Genomic DNA, 19,645 nt, shown 5'->3' with positions numbered 1-19,645 from the left:
TTACGTGCTTGTCTGGAGAGGTTGTTGGTAACACTTCTAAAGAGACGCGACTTGCTAAACGAGCACGATTGATAAGCCCGCCTTCTCATCGATTTGATTGGTCTATGTTAGCTATGACGGACATATTGCTCGTCCAATCATCTTTCAGTATGGCCTCCGTGCGTTAATGGTAGGATTTATGGCTCTTCGAAAGGAGCCGGATCTTTGGGAACGGTTTCTTTAAAAGAGCCGTTTTAAAATAAATAAATAAAAAAATAGCTACAAAATAATCACCGATAACCGTTATTAGATGTGGGTCGGAATATTTTACATGTACACCAATATTACTGTAATGGTTAAGAATTGTTTTGAAATATTGGCAATAATAGTATTTTTTTTTTTACGGTAATATTCCTTAAGATAGTCCCATATCTCCATATTTTAACAATGATAAAATTAGTTTGAATTTTCCCTAACTTAAAATAGCTTGGTAGTATTTTATTAATACAGATAAAATACATAAGAATAAAATGTACATGAAAGTAAATTAGAATAAAAATGTAAATACGCCCTACTAAGTGTGTACGTTTGACCTACAACACAACAATGAACCATAAAAGCCAATCCACATGAAAACAACTAAATAAAATAAAAATGTAATCAATTAAAAAGATAATTTTAAAATGTTTAGCCCAGTGTGACATTGTCTCTGCATGTGCAGTAAAAGAACCGTCCAAAAGAGTCGATTTGTTCGTGAATGTCACCAGTTGCGTCCGATCTTTCAAACAATTTTACGTTCGATCTTTCAACCAATCTTACGTTCAATTTTTCAACCAATTTTACGTTCAATCTTTCAACCAATTTTACGTTCGATCTTTCAACCAATTTTACGTTCGATCTTTCAAGCAATTTTACGTTCAATCATTCAAACAATTTTACGTTCGATCTTTCAACCAATCTTACGTTCAATTTTTCAACCAATTTTACGTCCAATCTTTCAACCAATTTTACGTTCAATCTTTCAAACAATTTTACGTTCGATCTTTCAACCAATTTTACGTAAAATTTTTCAACATATTTTACGTCCAATCTTTCATCCAATTTTACGTTCAATCTTACGTCCAATCTTTCAACCAATTTTATGTTCAATTTTTCAACCAATTTTACGTTCGATCTTTCAACTAATTTTACGTCCAATCTTTCAAACAATTTTACGTTCAATCTTTCAACCAATTTTACGTTCGATCTTTCAACCAATCTTACGTTCGATCTTTCAACCAATCTTACGTTCAATTTTTCAACCAATTTTACGTCCAATCTTTCAACCAATGTTACGTTCAATCTTTCAACCAATTTTACGTTAAATTTTTCAACATATTTTACGTCCAATCCTCATCCAATTTTACCTTCAATCTTACGTCCAATCTTTCAACCAATCTTATGTTCAATTTTTCAACCGATTTTACGTTCGATCTTTCAACCAATTTTACGTCCAATCTTTCAAACAATTTTACGTGCGATCTTTCAACCAATCTTACGTTCAATCTTTCAACCAATTTTACGTTCGATCTTTCAACCAATTTTACCTTCAATCTTTCAAACAATTTTACGTTCGATCTTTCAACCAATCTTACGTTCAATTTTTCAACCAATTTTACGTCCAATCTTTCAACCAATTTTACGTTCAATCTTTCAACCAATTTTACGTTCGATCTTTCAACTAATTTAACGTTCGATCTTTCAACCAATTTTACGTTCAATCTATCAAACAATTTTACGTTCGATCTTTCAACCAATCTTACGTTCAATTTTTCAACCAATTTTACGTCCAATCTTTCAAACAATTTTACGTTCGATCTTTCAACCAATCTTACGTTCGATTTTTCAACCAATCTTACGTTCAATTTTTCAACAAATTTTAGGTCCAATCTTTCAACCAATCTTACGTTCAATTTTTCAACCAATTTTACGTTCAATCTTTCAACCAATTTTACGTTCGATCTTTCAACCAATTTTACGTTCGATCTTTCAAGCAATTTTACGTTCAATCATTCAAACAATTTTACGTTCGATCTTTCAACCAATCTTACGTTCAATTTTTCAACCAATTTTACGTCCAATCTTTCAACCAATTTTACGTTCAATCTTTCAAACAATTTTACGTTCGATCTTTCAACCAATTTTACGTAAAATTTTTCAACATATTTTACGTCCAATCTTTCATCCAATTTTACGTTCAATCTTACGTCCAATCTTTCAACCAATTTTATGTTCAATTTTTCAACCAATTTTACGTTCGATCTTTCAACTAATTTTACGTACAATCTTTCAAACAATTTTACGTTCGATCTTTCAAACAATTTTACGTTCAATCTTTCAACCAATTTTACGTTCGATCTTTCAACCAATCTTACGTTCGATCTTTCAACCAATCTTACGTTCAATTTTTCAACCAATTTTACGTCCAATCTTTCAACCAATGTTACGTTCAATCTTTCAACCAATTTTACGTTAAATTTTTCAACATATTTTACGTCCAATCCTCATCCAATTTTACCTTCAATCTTACGTCCAATCTTTCAACCAATTTTACGTTCGATCTTTCAACCAATCTTACGTTCGATCTTTCAACCAATCTTACGTTCAATTTTTCAACCAATTTTACGTCCAATCTTTCAACCAATGTTACGTTCAATCTTTCAACCAATTTTACGTTAAATTTTTCAACATATTTTACGTCCAATCCTCATCCAATTTTACCTTCAATCTTACGTCCAATCTTTCAACCAATCTTATGTTCAATTTTTCAACCGATTTTACGTTCGATCTTTCAACCAATTTTACGTCCAATCTTTCAAACAATTTTACGTGCGATCTTTCAACCAATCTTACGTTCAATCTTTCAACCAATTTTACGTTCGATCTTTCAACCAATTTTACCTTCAATCTTTCAAACAATTTTACGTTCGATCTTTCAACCAATCTTACGTTCAATTTTTCAACCAATTTTACGTCCAATCTTTCAACCAATTTTACGTTCAATCTTTCAACCAATTTTACGTTCGATCTTTCAACTAATTTAACGTTCGATCTTTCAACCAATTTTACGTTCAATCTATCAAACAATTTTACGTTCGATCTTTCAACCAATCTTACGTTCAATTTTTCAACCAATTTTACGTCCAATCTTTCAAACAATTTTACGTTCGATCTTTCAACCAATCTTACGTTCGATTTTTCAACCAATCTTACGTTCAATTTTTCAACAAATTTTAGGTCCAATCTTTCAACCAATCTTACGTTCAATTTTTCAACCAATTTTACGTTCAATCTTTCAACCAATTTTACGTTCGATCTTTCAACCAATTTTACGTTCGATCTTTCAAGCAATTTTACGTTCAATCATTCAAACAATTTTACGTTCGATCTTTCAACCAATCTTACGTTCAATTTTTCAACCAATTTTACGTCCAATCTTTCAACCAATTTTACGTTCAATCTTTCAAACAATTTTACGTTCGATCTTTCAACCAATTTTACGTAAAATTTTTCAACATATTTTACGTCCAATCTTTCATCCAATTTTACGTTCAATCTTACGTCCAATCTTTCAACCAATTTTATGTTCAATTTTTCAACCAATTTTACGTTCGATCTTTCAACTAATTTTACGTACAATCTTTCAAACAATTTTACGTTCGATCTTTCAAACAATTTTACGTTCAATCTTTCAACCAATTTTACGTTCGATCTTTCAACCAATCTTACGTTCGATCTTTCAACCAATCTTACGTTCAATTTTTCAACCAATTTTACGTCCAATCTTTCAACCAATGTTACGTTCAATCTTTCAACCAATTTTACGTTAAATTTTTCAACATATTTTACGTCCAATCCTCATCCAATTTTACCTTCAATCTTACGTCCAATCTTTCAACCAATCTTATGTTCAATTTTTCAACCGATTTTACGTTCGATCTTTCAACCAATTTTACGTCCAATCTTTCAAACAATTTTACGTTAGATCTGTCAAACAATTTTACGTCCAATCTTTCAAACAATTTTACGTTCGATCTTTCAACCAATCTTACGTTCAATTTTTCAACCAATTTTACGTTCAATCTTTCAACATATTTTACGTCCAATCTTACGTTCAATTTTTCAACCAATTTTACGTTCAATCTTTCAACCAATTTTACGTCCAATCTTTTAACCAATTTTACGTTAAATTTTTCAACATATTTTACGTCCAATCTTTCAACCAATCTTACGTTCAATTTTTCAACCAATTTTACGTTCAATCTTTCAACATATTTTACGTCCAATCTTTCAACCAATCTTATATTCAATCTTTTAACCAATTTTACGTCCAATCTTTCAAACAATTTTACGTTCGATCTTTCAACCAATCTTACGTTCATTTTTTCAACCAATTTTACGTCCAATCTTACGCTCAATTTTTCAACCAATTTTACGTCCAATCTTACGTTCAATTTTTCAACCAATTTTACGTTCAATCTTTCAACCAATTTTACGTTCAATCTTTTAACCAATTTTACGTTCAATTTTTCAACATATTTTACATCCAATCTTTCAACCAATCTTACATTCAATCTTTCAACCAATTTCAAGCCAATAAACATTTGTTTGATGTTGTTTATTACGTCTTGGAAACACTAATAAACTCTTCTATATTAGACAAGGACGTCCCCGCCTTGAAAAACAGCTTTTCGTCTTTCCACAGCATGGAGAGGATTTCTTCACGGGGGGGAAATAAAGAACTGGAAAGCAGCACCAAAGTTCATGTGGAACATGAGCAAGAGAATATTCATTAGTCCAAAGTCTTTCGCTGCTCATGGTGCAAAGACACAAAAGATGCGCTCTTATTTTGAAATGTAAAGCAGGGACACGTTTGCACTTGTTGTATTTGAATAAGACATTTGTACAGGTCATGAAATACAGACGTCACTCCTGCTCGTATATCATCTTTACAACTGAACTTATTATAACTGTTGGCCATGTAAGGACACTTGAGACTACACACCATGTGATGCACGGCCGCTACAAAAACACGACAACATTCAGTCAGCAGTGAGGAAACGCTCAAAGAGTTCAACAAATGACAGGCAAGAAGGGAGGCCGGGAAAGAAATTCAACTAAAAATTGGTTGAGGCGACTATGGAAGACTGGTTTTAACCACTGGAATACAAAGTCCCAATGGCAAGTCATTGTGATGGGGTACAAAGTCAACATTATTAGAAAGTCAACATGACATAAAAAGCCGAAATTATGAGATAAAGTCAACATTATGAGATAAAAAGTCGAAATTTTGAGATATAGTCAACAATGAGATAAGTCGAAATTATGACATAAAAAGTCGAAATTATGAGATAAAAAAAGTCAAAATTATGAGATAAAAAGTCAAAATCATGAGATAAGTCAACATTATAAGATTAAAAAAATCAAAATTATGAGTTAAAAAGTCGAAATCATGAGATAAAAAATCAAAATCATGAGATAAGTCAACATTATAAGATTAAACAGTCAAAATTATGAGATAAAAAGTCAAAATTATGAGATAAAAAGTCAAAATTATGAAATAAAAAGTCAAAATTATGAGATAAAAAGTCAAAATCATGAGATAAGTCAACATTATAAGATTAAACAGTCAAAATTATGAGATAAAAAGTCAAAATTATGAAATAAAAAGTCAAAATTATGAGATAAAAAGTCAAAATCATGAGATAAAAAGTCAAAATCATGAGATAAGTCAACATTATAAGATTAAACAGTCAAAATTATGAGATAAAAAGTCAAAATTATGAGATAAAGAGTCAAAATTATGAAATAAAAAGTCAAAATTATGAGATAAAAAGTCAAAATCATGAGATAAATCAACATTATAAGATTAAAAAGTCAAAATTATGAGATAAAAAGTCAAAATCATGAGATAAAAAGTCAAAATCATGAGATAAGTCAACATTATAAGATTAAACAGTCAAAATTATGAGATAAAAAGTCAAAATTATGAGATAAAAAGTCAAAATTATGAGATAAAAGTCAAAATTATGAGATAAAAAGTAAAAATCATGAGATAAGTCAACATTATAAGATTAAAAAGTCAAAATTATGAGTTAAAAAGTCGAAATCATGAGATAAAAAATCAAAATCATGAGATAAGTCAACATTATAAGATTAAACAGTCAAAATTATGAGATAAAAAGTCAAAATTATGAGATAAAAAGTCAAAATTATGAGATAAAAAGTCAAAATTATGAGATAAAAAGTCAAAATCATGAGATAAGTCAACATTATAAGATTAAAAAGTCAAAATTATGAGTTAAAAAGTCGAACTCATGAGATAAAAAGTCAAAATAATGAGATAAATCAACACTATAAGATTAAAAAGTCAAAATTATGAGAAAAAAAAAATCATAATTATGAAAGTCAAAATGACAATTTAAGTTGAAATGAGATTTAAAAAGTCAAAATTAGTCATAATCATGATGAAAAATTGAAATTATGACTTTAAATTATAATTTTTTACCTCATAATCATCAACACTTCTACTTTCTATCTCGTAATTATGACTTTATCTCATATTTTTTACTTTGTCTCAAAAATTCAACTTTTGTGTCATTACTTTGGCGTTTTATCTCTTAATTGGACGTTTTACCTCATTTTTATCTCATAATTATGACCTTTTTCTCTCATATGTTTGACTTTATGTCACAATTTGGACTGTCGTGTCATTCCTTTGACATTTTCTGTCTTCAATTGGACTTTTTACCTCCTGATGCTGACTCAGCAGTGGTGCATGTGGTGGTGGTGGACAGACACTGTCCTCCACAGAGGACATCAGTGAAGGTCATCTCCCACGTCGCTTCAGTCCTGGCGACTAAACATGAGCCACGGAACAGAAAGTGGATTTGCTGGACTGACAAAAAGTTTGTGTGGGATGAAGACTTTGGTCCTGGAATGTGAAGGCGGAGCAGCTCGCCATCGACGTGAAGGCAAAAATGGACACAAAGGTGTGTTCCCATTACTTTGATGTTTTATCTCTCATTTGAAATTTTTACCTCAGAATGATGACTTTAACTCTCATAATTGGGACTTTTTCTCTCATATTTTTGACTTTATCTCACAATTTCGACTTTTGTGTCATCATTTTGACGTTTTATCTCTCAATTGGACTTTTTACCTCAGAATGATGACTTTTATTCTCATTATTATGACTTTCTCTCTCATAATTGTGACTTTTTCTCTTATATTTTTGACTTTATCCCACAATTTTGACTTTTGCGTCATTACTTTGATGTTTTATCTCTCAATTACACTTTTTACCTCAGAATGATGACTTTTTCTCTTATTATTATGACTTTCTCTCATAATTGTGACTTTTTCTCTCATAATTGTGACTTTTTCTTTCATATTTATGACTTAATCCCACAATTTCGACTTTTGCGTCATTACTTTGACGTTTTATCTCTCAATTGGACTTTTTACTTTAGAATGATGACTTTTTCTCATAATTGTGACTTTTTCTCTCATATTTTTGACTTTATCTCACAATTTTGACTTTTGCGTCATTACTTTGACGTTTTATCTCTCAATTACACTTTTTACCTCAGAATGATGACTCTTTCTCTCATTATTGTGACTTTTTCTCTCATAATTGTGACTTTTTCTCTCATAATTGTGACTTTTTCTCTCATAATTGTGACTTTTTCTCTCATAATTGTGACTTTTTCTTTCATATTCATGACTTTATCCCACAATTTCGACTTTTGCGTCATTACTTTGACATTGTATCTCTCAATTGGGACTTTTTACTTCAGAATGATGACTTTTACTCTCATTATTATGACTTTTTCTCTCATTATTGTGACTTTTTCTCTCATTATTGTGACTTTTTCTCTCATAATTGTGACTTTTTCTCTCATAATTGTGACTTTTTCTTTCATATTTATGACTTAATCCCACAATTTCGACTTTTGCGTCATTACTTTGACGTTTTATCTCTCAATTGGACTTTTTACTTTAGAATGATGACTTTTTCTCATAATTGTGACTTTTTCTCTCATATTTTTGACTTTATCTCACAATTTTGACTTTTGCGTCATTACTTTGACGTTTTATCTCTCAATTACACTTTTTACCTCAGAATGATGACTTTTTCTCTCATTATTGTGACTTTTTCTCTCCTAATTGTGACTTTCTTTCATATTCATGACTTTATCCCTCAATTTCGACTTTTGCGTCATTACTTTGACGTTTTATCTCTCATTTGGACTTTTTACCTCAGAATGATGACTTTTTCTCTCATAATTGTGACTTTTTCTCTCATAATTGTGACTTTTTCTCTCATATTTGTGACTTTTTCTTTCATATTCATGACTTTATCCCACAATTTCGACTTTTGTGTCATTACTTTGACGTTTTATCTCTCAATTGGACTTTTTACTTCAGAATGATGACTTTTTCTCATAATTGTGACTTTTTCTCTCATATTTTTTACTTTATCTCACAATTTTGACTTTTGCGTCATTACTTTGACGTTTTATCTCTCAATTACACTTTTTACCTCAGAATGATGACTTTTTCTCTCAATATTGTGACTTTTTCTCTCATTATTGTGACTTTTTCTCTCATTATTGTGACTTTCTCTCTCATAATTGTGACTTTTTCTCTTATATTTTTGACTTTATCCCACAATTTTGACTTTTGCGTCATTACTTTGACGTTTTATCTCTCAATTGGACTTTTTACCTCAGAATGATGACTTTTACTCTCATTATTATGACTTTTTCTCTCATTATTGTGACTTTTTCTCTCATAATTGTGACTTTTTCTTTCATATTCATGACTTAATCCCACAATTTCGACTTTTGCGTCATTACTTTGACGTTTTATCTCTCAATTGGACTTTTTACCTCAGAATGATGAGTTTTTCTCATAATTGTGACTTTTTCTCTCATATTTTTGACTTTATCTCACAATTTTGACTTTTGCGTCATTACTTTGACGTTTTATCTCTCAATTACACTTTTTACCTCAGAATGATGACTCTTTCTCTCATTATTGTGACTTTTTCTCTCATAATTGTGACTTTTTCTCTCATAATTGTGACTTTTTCTCTCATAATTGTAACTTTTTCTTTCATATTCATGACTTTATCCCACAATTTCGACTTTTGCGTCATTACTTTGACGTTTTATCTCTCAATTGGGACTTTTTACTTCAGAATGATGACTTTTACTCTCATTATTATGACTTTTTCTCTCATTATTGTGACTTTTTCTCTCACTATTGTGACTTTTTCTCTCATAATTGTGACTTTTTTCTCATAATTTTGACTTTTTCTCTCATATTTGTGACTTTTTCTTTCATATTCATGACTTTATCCCACAATTTTGACTTTTGCGTCATTACTTTGACGTTTTATCTCTCCATTGGACTTTTTACCTCAGAATGATGACTTTTTCTCATAATTGTGACTTTTTCTCTCATATTTTTGACTTTATCTCACAATTTTGACGTTTTATCTCTCAATTACACTTTTTACCTCAGAATGATGACTTTTTCTCTCATAATTGTGACTTTTTCTCTCATAATTGTGACTTTTTCTTTCATATTCATGACTTTATCCCACAATTTCGACTTTTGCGTCATTACTTTGACGTTTTATCTCTCAATTACACTTTTTACCTCAGAATGATGACTTTTTCTCTCATTATTATGACTTTTTCTCTCATTATTGTGACTTTTTCTCTCATAATTGTGACTTTTTCTCTCATAATTGTGACTTTTTCTCTCATAATTTTGACTTTTTCTCTCATATTTGTGACTTTTTCTTTCATATTCATGACTTTATCCCACAATTTTGACTTTTGCGTCATTACTTTGACGTTTTATCTCTCCATTGGACTTTTTACCTCAGAATGATGACTTTTACTCTCAATTTTATGACTTTTTCTCATAATTGTGACTTTTTCTCTCATATTTTTGACTTTATCTCACAATTTCGACTTTTGCGTCATTACTTTGACGTTTTATCTCCCACTTTGACTTTTTACCTCAGAATGATGACTTTTTCTCTCATTATTATGACTTTTTCTCTCATAATTATGACCTTTCCTCTCATATTTTTGACCTTATCCGCGGTGAAGTTGTGACTTTTTGGCGCTCCACGGAGAACAAAATCTCGGTCGGCAAGCTCCGCCCACATCCTGTCATGAAAACCGACAAAATGTGGCATCTTCCATACGTCTAATCTGTGTGAGTCCAGTTTGAAGGCGAGCTGCTTGCACAACACCCGGAAAAGGCAAAAATCCCGTAATTAGCGTCAATTCCGGACTATAAGCGGCTACTTCTTTCCTACACTTTGAACGCTGCGGCTTATAAAATGGTGCGGACCTTCTTGAATGTTTTAAGGCTGAAAATGGCCATAAAAGATGCAAACGGAGTGAGGCACACAACTTATATTCATATGACGCAATGAGGCTACTTTCCTCACTCATACTAACCATCACTTGTTTGGCCCGCACCCCTGCTCCAGAGAAAGCAGGTTTTCTTCTTCACGTGACCTCCAGAGTGAGTCTGGTCTATGGCCTGGTCTTTGTAACATTCTCGTGGCCACTTTGTTGGCGAGTCCCGACGCGTTGAGAAGACAAGCGGGGTGCGATGGTGACAGTCCAGGTCCACAAGGAACACAATCAATAAATATGTTTTGGTCGCTTGACGAGCAGATGTGGCCAAGTAGCTGGTCCACAGATCACACACGCAGGGGAAAAAGCTGAAGAAAAAAAAAAAGAAAAAAAAAAAGGAGGGTCTCCATCTCAGATACTGTTGAAAAAAAAAAAAAGTCACATAAAAAAAAAAAAAAAGATTATATATTTGTGGACTGTAAGGAGCTACGGAGGTGGGACTAGATGAGGAACATCTGGATCACATCATAAATAAATGGCCAACAGGTCCATAGTCCACTCCCAGGACTTCTTGGAATGTTCGTCTGACAGAAGGAAGTCCCGGTGTAAAGTCTTCAGGCTCCGCCCTCTTCGTGATCAGGAGGCGGCGAGGGCCTTGATCAGGTAGAGTTTGTCGCCCTGCTCGCTGGTGAAGATGGGCGCCTTCTTGTAGTGTTCCACCAGCTCCTCCATGGAGTTGAACTTGCGCTGGCCGATGCAGTAGAGGTTCTCCTTCAGCTGCACCTTGAAGTGCTTGTTCTTGCTCTGCGCCTTCAGCGAGATGGAGAAGTCGTTGGGCTGCCCAAGGGAAGGAAACAAAATGTGTTGATATCATGTCCATACTGCCATCAAATGTGTTGATATCATGGCCATACTGCCATCATATGTGTTTATATCATGTCTATACTGCCATCATATGTGTTGATATCATGTCTATACTGCCATCATGTGTTGATATCATGTCTATACTGCCATATGTGTTGATATCATGTCTATACTGCCATCATGTGTTGATATCCTGTCTATACTGCAATCATGTGTTGATATCATGTCTATACTGCCATCATGTGTTTATATCATTTTTATACTGCCATCATGTGTTTATGTCATGTCTATACTGCCATCATATGTGTTGATATCATGTCTATACTGCTATCATATGTGTTTATATCATGTCTATACTGCCATCATATGTGTTGATATCATATCTATACTGCCATCATATGTGTTTATATCATGTCTATACTGCTATCATGTGTTGATATCATGTCTATACTGCTATCATATGTGTTTATATCATGTCTATACTGCCATCATCTGTGTTTATATCATGTCTATACTGCCATCATATGTGTTGATATCATGTCTATATTACATCATGTGTTGATATCATGTCTATACTGCCATCATCTGTGTTGATATCATGTCTATACTGCCATCATATGTGTTTATATCATGTCTATACTGCCATCATGTGTTGATATCATGTCTATACTGCCATCATGTGTGTTGATATCATGTCTATACTGCCATATATGTTGATATCATGTCCATACTGCCATCATGTGTTTGTCATGTCCATACTGCCATCATATGTGTTTATATCATGTCTATACTGCCATCATATGTGTTGATATCGTGTCTATACTGCAATCATGTGTTTATGTCATGTCTATACTGCCATCATATGTGTTTATGTCATGTTTATACTGCCATCATATGTGTTTATATCATGTCTGTACTGCCATCATGTGTTGATATCATGTCTATACTGCCATCATATGTGTTTATATCATGTCTATACTGCCATCATATGTGTTTATGTCATGTTTATACTGCCATCATATGTGTTTATATCATGTCTGTACTGCAATCATGTGTTGATATCATGTCTATACTGCCATCATATGTGTTTATGTCATGTTTGTACTGCCATCATATGTGTTTATATCATGTCTGTACTGCCATCATGTGTTGATATCATGTCTATACTGCCATCATATGTGTTTATATCATTTTTATACTGCCATCATGTGTTGATATCGTGTCTATACTGCTAGCATATGCGTTTATGTCATGTCTATACTGCCATCATATGTGTTGATATCATGTCTATACAGCCATCATATGTGTTGATATCATGTCTATACTGCCATCATATGTGTTGATATCATGTCTATACTGCCATCATATGTGTTGATATCATGTCTATACTGCCATCATATGTGTTGATATCATGTCTATACTGCCATCATATGTGTTGATATCATGTATATACTGCCATCATATGTGTTGATATCATGTCTATACTGCCATCATGTGTTTATATCATGTCTATACTGCCATCATATGTGTTTATATCACGTCTATACTGCCATCATATGTGTTTATATCATGTCTATACTGCCATCATATGTGTTGATATCATGTCTATACTGCTATCATATGTGTTGATATCATGTCTATACTGCCATCACATGTGTTTATATCATGTCTATACTGCCATCATATGTGTTGATATCATGTCTATACTGCCATCATATGTGTTGATATCATGTCTATACTGCCATCATGTGTTGATATCATGTCCATACTGCCATCATGTGTTTATATCATGTCCATACTGCCATCATATGTGTTTATATCACGTCTATACTGCCATCATATGTTTATATCATGTCTATACTGCTATCATATGTGTTGATATCATGTCTATACTGCCATCATATGTGTTGATATCATGTCTATACTGCCATCATATGTGTTGATATCATGTCTATACTGCCATCATATGTGTTGATATCATGTATATACTGCCATCATATGTGTTGATATCATGTCTATACTGCTATCATATGTGTTTATATCATGTCTATACTGCCATCATATGTGTTGATATCATGTCTATACTGCCATCATGTGTTTATATCATGTTTACACTGCCGTCATATGTGTTGATATCATGTCTATACTGCCATCATGTGTTGATATCATGTCTATACTGCCATCATATGTGTTGATATCATGTCTATACTGCCATCATATGTGTTTATATCATGTTTATATTGCCATCATATGTGTTTAAATCATGTTTATACTGCCATCATATGTGTTGATATCATGTCTATACTGCCATCATATGTGTTGATATCATGTCTATACTGCCATCATATGTGTTTATGTCTTGTTTATACTGCCATCATGTGTTTATATCATGTTTACACTGCCGTCATATGTGTTGATATCATGTCTATACTGCCATCATATGTGTTGATATCATGTCTATACTGCCATCATATGTGTTGATATCATGTCTATACTGCCATCATATGTGTTTATATCATGTTTATATTGCCATCATATGTGTTTAAATCATGTTTATACTGCCATCATATGTGTTTATATCATGTTTATATTGCCATCATATGTGTTTAAATCATGTTTATACTGCCATCATATGTGTTGATATCATGTCTATACTGCCATCATATGTGTTGATATCATGTCTATACTGCCATCATGTGTTTATATCATGTCTATACTGCCATCATGTGTTGATATCATGTCTATACTGCCATCATATGTGTTTATATCCGGTCTATACTGCCATCATGTGTTGATATCATGTCCATACTGCCATCATGTGTTTATATCATGTCCATACTGCCATCATATGTGTTTATATCACGTCTATACTGCCATCATATGTTTATATCATGTCTATACTGCCATCATATGTGTTGATATCATGTCTATACTGCCATCATGTGTTTATATCATGTCTATACTGCCATCATGTGTTTGTCATGTCTATACGGCCATCATATGTGTTGATATCATGTCTATATTGCCATCATATGTGTTGATATCATGTCTATACTGCCATCATATGTGTTTATATCATGTCTATACTGCCATCATATGTGTTTATATCACGTCTATACTGCCATCATATGTGTTTATATCATGTCTATAATGCCATCATGTGTTGATATCATGTCTATACTGCCATCATATGTGTTGATATCATGTCTATACTGCCATCATGTGTTGATATCATGTCTATACTGCCAGCATATGTGTTTATATCATGTCTATACTGCCATCATATGTGTTGATATCATGTCTATACTGCTATCATATGTGTTGATATCATGTCTATACTGCCATCACATGTGTTTATATCATGTCTATACTGCTATCAAATGTGTTGATATCATGTCTATACTGCTATCATATGTGTTGATATCATGTATATACTGCCATCATATGTGTTTATATCATGTCTATACTGCTATCAAACGTGTTGATATCATGTCTATACTGCTATCATATGTGTTGATATGTCTATCCTGCTATCATATGTGTTGATATCATGTCTATACTGCTATCATATGTTTATGTCATGTCTATACTGCCATCATATGTGTTGATATCATGTCTATACTGCTATCATATGTGTTGATATCATGTCTATTCTGCTATCATATGTGTTGATATCTTGTCTGCTGATGTATTTATATATCATCATTTATGTACATCACTTAAATATCGGTCGATACCACATTGCAGACCCGCGCTGCGCAGAAGATTCTGGGGGATGTGGTTTATTTTCAGACCCGCCAAAGTAAAAGAGCCAGAAAAAAAACGACACACAGGTTTCGCTTGATACGGTCACACGTCACGACGTTGTTGAAACCGTAATACTTTTCTAAACTATAGTAGCTGTTTATTAAAATGAGAGCAGTAGCAGGTCAAACCACTACTCATTTAACTTGAAGAGAATTGGTTGTACTTCACTTTTTGTATTATTTTATTTTGTATTTGTATTATTTCTGTGTAAATTTACTGTTAACATGTTGCTTATAGGGGTGCAACTAACGATTAATTTGATAATCGATTAATCTGTCGATTATTACTTCGATTAATCGATTAATAATCGGATAAAAGAGACCAACTACATTTCTATCCTTTCCAGTATTTTATTGGGGGGAAAAACAGCATACTGGCACCATACTTATTTTGATTATTGTTTCACAGCTGTTGCAGTTTATAAAAAAATTAAAAAAAAATTAATACTAATATAATGACTTTTTATAACTAAGGAAAATGCTGACAGCTTAGTCGCCAGAATTGTTGTGTTAAATTGACATTGTTTTTACAACATTTATATTGTTCATGGAAAAACAGTACAAGTTATTTTTTTTATTCTGGCAACTTGGCTGCCAGTTCTTCTACCGTAAAAACTAGTGTACCGTCTTTCCATTTACAGTAATACTCCGTTAAAAACAACAACCGTAGATTTGACAGTCACAAACTGGCAGCTCAGTCAAACGGAATTTTAACGCAAAAAACAGTAGTAAAAAAAACAGTAAAAAATAGTCCTAAAAATGAGCGATCATAAATCTTCACTATGACGTCACTTTCGTCACTTGATTGACATTCACTGCAACCCGAGGGTCTTCTGAGATGACGCTGGCTGCTGCCAGCTCATTAAAATTACCGACAGGAAGGCGAGAAACACTTTATTTCAACAGACTCTGGCGCCGTACCTGTCATCAAAACTCCAAAGACCGACTGCACAGTTGCACAGTTGTGCTAACAAAATAAGAGTCTCAGAAAGCTGGCGTGCACAAGCTAGCAAGCTACGGAGTTTGTCGCCAATGCATTTCTTGTAAAGTGTATACAAAGGAGTACGGAAGCTGGACAAATAAGATGCCAAAAACCAACCAATTTCATGTGGTATTGGACAGAAAGGAGGACTTTTTTTCTCCTCCATTCGAAAATGCGGACATTATCAGCACCACTGTCTGATTCCAATCAATGCAAGTCATCAGAATCAGGTAATACACCAACTTATATTCTTGTCTTCATGAAAGAAAGGAATCTATATGTGTTAAACATGCTTGTATTATCTTTAACCACCTTTAACTTGTTAACTATATGTGTTAAACATGCTTGTATTATCTTTAAACACCTTTAACTTGTTAACTATATGTGTTAAACATGCTTGTATTATCTTTAACCACCTTTAACTTGTTAACAATATTAACTATATGTGTTAAACATGCTTGTATTATCTTTAAACACCTTTAACTTGTTAACAATATTAACTATATGTGTTAAACATGCTTGTATTATCTTTAAACACCTTTAACTTGTTAACAATATTAACTATATGTGTTAAACATGCTTGCATTATCATTAAACACCTTTAACTTGTTAACAAAAACACATATTTCATAAATAAGTAAATATAAATTATATATATGAATGAGGTAGATCCCCACGACTTGATCAATTGAAAAGTAGCTCGCCTGCAGAAAAAGTGTGAGCACCCCTGGTCTAGTCTCTTACTTGATTGAGCTAAATAATATAATTTGATATTTTACGGTAATGTGTTAATAATTTCACACATAAGTCGCTCCTGAGTATAAGTCGCACCCCCGGCCAAACTATGAAAAAAACTGTGACTTATAGTCCGAAAAATACGGTAATACTCTGTTAAAAACAACGACCGTAGATTTGACAGTCAAAAACTGGCAGCTCAGTCAAACGGAATTTTAACACAAAAAACAGTAGTAATTTTTTTCAATTTACTGTAATATGCAGTATAGAACAATGTAAAATTGAATGTCATTTTTATTAATTTGACAGGTAATTTGCTGTCAAGTTATGTATTTTTATTTAGACAAAAACATGTTTGGAAAGTATGATAATATACCAGACCTGGGCAAATTAAGGCCCGGGGGCTGCATGCGCCCCGTTAAAGGGGAACATTATCACCAGACCTATGTAAGCGTCAATATATACCTTGATGTTGCAGAAAAAAAGACCATATATTTTTTTAACCGATTTCCAAACTCTAAATGGGTGAATTTTGGCGAATTAAACGCCTTTCTAATATTCGCTCTTGGAGCATTGACGTCACATCGGGAAGCAATCCGCCATTTTCTCAAACACCGAGTCAAATCAGCTCTGTTATTTTCCGTTTTTTCGACTGTTTTCCGTACCTTGGAGACATCATGCCTCGTCGGTGTGTTGTCGGAGGGTGTAACAACACCAACAGGGACGGATTCAAGTTGCACCAGTGGCTCAAAGATGCCAAAGTGGCAAGAAATTGGACGTTTGTTCCGCACACTTTACCGACGAAAGCTATGCTACGACAGAGATGGCAAGAATGTGTGGATATTAGAGATGCGCGGATAGGCAATTATTTCATCCGCAACCGCATCAGAAAGTCGTCAACCATCCGCAATCCACCCGATCTAACATTTGATCAGAACTGCATCCGCCCGCCATCCGCCCGCACCCGCCCGTTGTTATATATCTAATATAGACGATGCAAGGCATTAGTGAGGTTATAAAGCGTTTGCCTGTTAAAGAAAGGAGACTGATCCAATGCAGCACAGACATTCGCGTGCCACGCTGTCACGACCCAGACGCACACCAGTGCGCAATCATATGGGAGCCGCGCTGAGCGCACCTCCAAGCGCGTCTCGCTGCCGGCGACGGCCGGGTATATGGGCCCGACGCTCCAGCGCCATCCATTTTCAGGGCTAGTTGATTCGGCAGGTGGGTTGTTACACACTCCTTAGCGGGTTCCAACTTCCATGGCCACCGTCCTAGCTGCTGTCTATATCAACCAGGGTGAGCCCCACCCCTTTCGTGAGCGCACTGCGCGCGGAGTGACCCCTGTTACGCGCCCCCGGCAACAGGGGTGGCGGGCAGGTAAGCTGCGCGGGCGCAGCGCGCGGAGTGACCCCTGTTACGAGCCCCCGGCCACGGGGGTGGCGGGCAGGTAAGCTGCTTACCTGCTGCGCGTGACGCCGGCCGCGGCGAAGGCGGACGAGGCGGGGTGTCGGTTCGGTGGGCGCGGTGGTGACCCTGGATGTGCGTCGGGCCCTTCTCGCGGATCACCTCAGCTACGGCTCCCGGTGGGGCCCTCTCGGGGGAAAGGGCCTCGGTTCCGGACCCCAGCGAGGCGTCCCTTCTCCGCTCCGTAAAAGTGTCCATCTCTTTTTTTTTTCTTCTTCTGTTGTGGCATATGCAGCAGGTGCCTGCTCGTTTTTCGTATGTGGGTAACAACATTTAACTATGTATATATATTTCCGAATTGGTTTAACTGCCACCCGCCTGAATCTATTTAAAATCTAATTTTTTTTTATTTCAACCGCCCGACCCGACCCGCGGATAAAATCTAATTTTCTTTTATTTCAACCGCCCGACTCGCGGATAATCCGCGGACTCCACGGTTGTGTCCGCAAACCGCGCATCTCTAGTCTGGTGTGCCGTGGGAGATGATCGAATTTCACCTATTTGGGTTAAAAATATTTTTTGCAAACCAGTAATTATAGTCTGCAAATGATGTGTTGTTATTGAGTGTCTGTGTTGTCTAGAGCTCGGCAGAGTAACCGTGTAATACTCTTCCATATCAGTAGGTGGCAGCCGGTAGCTAATTGCTTTGTAGATGTCGGAAACAGCGGGAGGCAGGGTGTATGTAGTAAAACATGTGTCTAATGCTTAAACCAAAAATAAACAAAAGGTGCGTGCCCCTAAGAAAAGGCATTGAAGCTTAGGGAAGGCTATGCAGAACAAAACTAAAACTGAACTGGCTACAAAGTAAACAAAAACAGAATGCTGGACAACAGCAAAGACTTACTGTGGAGCAAAGACAATGTACATCCGAACATGACATGACAATTAACAATGTCCCCACAAAGAAGGATAAAAACAACTTAAATAGTCCTGATTGCTAAAACAAAGCAGGTGCGGGGAATAGCTCTCAAAGGCGGACATGAAACTGCTACAGGAAAATACCAAAAAAAGAGAAAAAGCCACCAAAATAGGAGTGTAAGACAAGAAGTAAAACACTACACAGGAAAACAGCAAAAAACTTGCATCTTGTAAAAACAAAGAGCAACATTCAACCGCCGGTCTTATGACAAATTCCACCCTCAGCGCTGCCACGCCATGCTAATGTGACGAGCTCGGTTAGCGCGGAGGACAGCGAGGAAGTACTTAAAAAGGGCTCCCATGTCACGGGTCTCTTGGCGTTCTACCTTTCACTGACCTCTTTGATCAACTAGTCTTAGTCTTAGCGCTGAGTCTAGGTTTCAACTGTACAACTTGATCCTTGACAAACACAAAGATCACAGGGAGCTAAAGCTATTTTCAGTGCAATTAGCCGCCGGTGCTAA

General features: G+C 34.7%; 1 protein-coding gene across 2 annotated transcripts in view; it reads right to left on the bottom strand.

Annotated features, from left to right (window-relative positions):
- Positions 1–10,889: 10,889 nt before the first annotated feature.
- The window catches only part of nck1b (NCK adaptor protein 1b), a 112,441-nt gene continuing 103,685 nt past the window's right edge, over positions 10,890–19,645 (bottom strand). For both annotated transcript variants that reach the window (XM_061964881.2, XM_061964883.2), the window contains one exon: positions 10,890–11,243. In XM_061964881.2, the coding sequence (XP_061820865.1) occupies positions 11,043–11,243 (201 nt within the window). In that variant the 3' untranslated portion in view covers positions 10,890–11,042. The remainder of the gene's footprint in view (positions 11,244–19,645) is intronic.

This window comes from Nerophis lumbriciformis, linkage group LG07 (genome assembly GCF_033978685.3).
Source record: "Nerophis lumbriciformis linkage group LG07, RoL_Nlum_v2.1, whole genome shotgun sequence".
NCBI lineage: Eukaryota > Metazoa > Chordata > Actinopteri > Syngnathiformes > Syngnathidae > Nerophis > Nerophis lumbriciformis.
The sequence above is the reverse complement of the archived record's forward strand: the minus strand, read 5'-3'. Positions and strand labels throughout refer to the sequence as shown.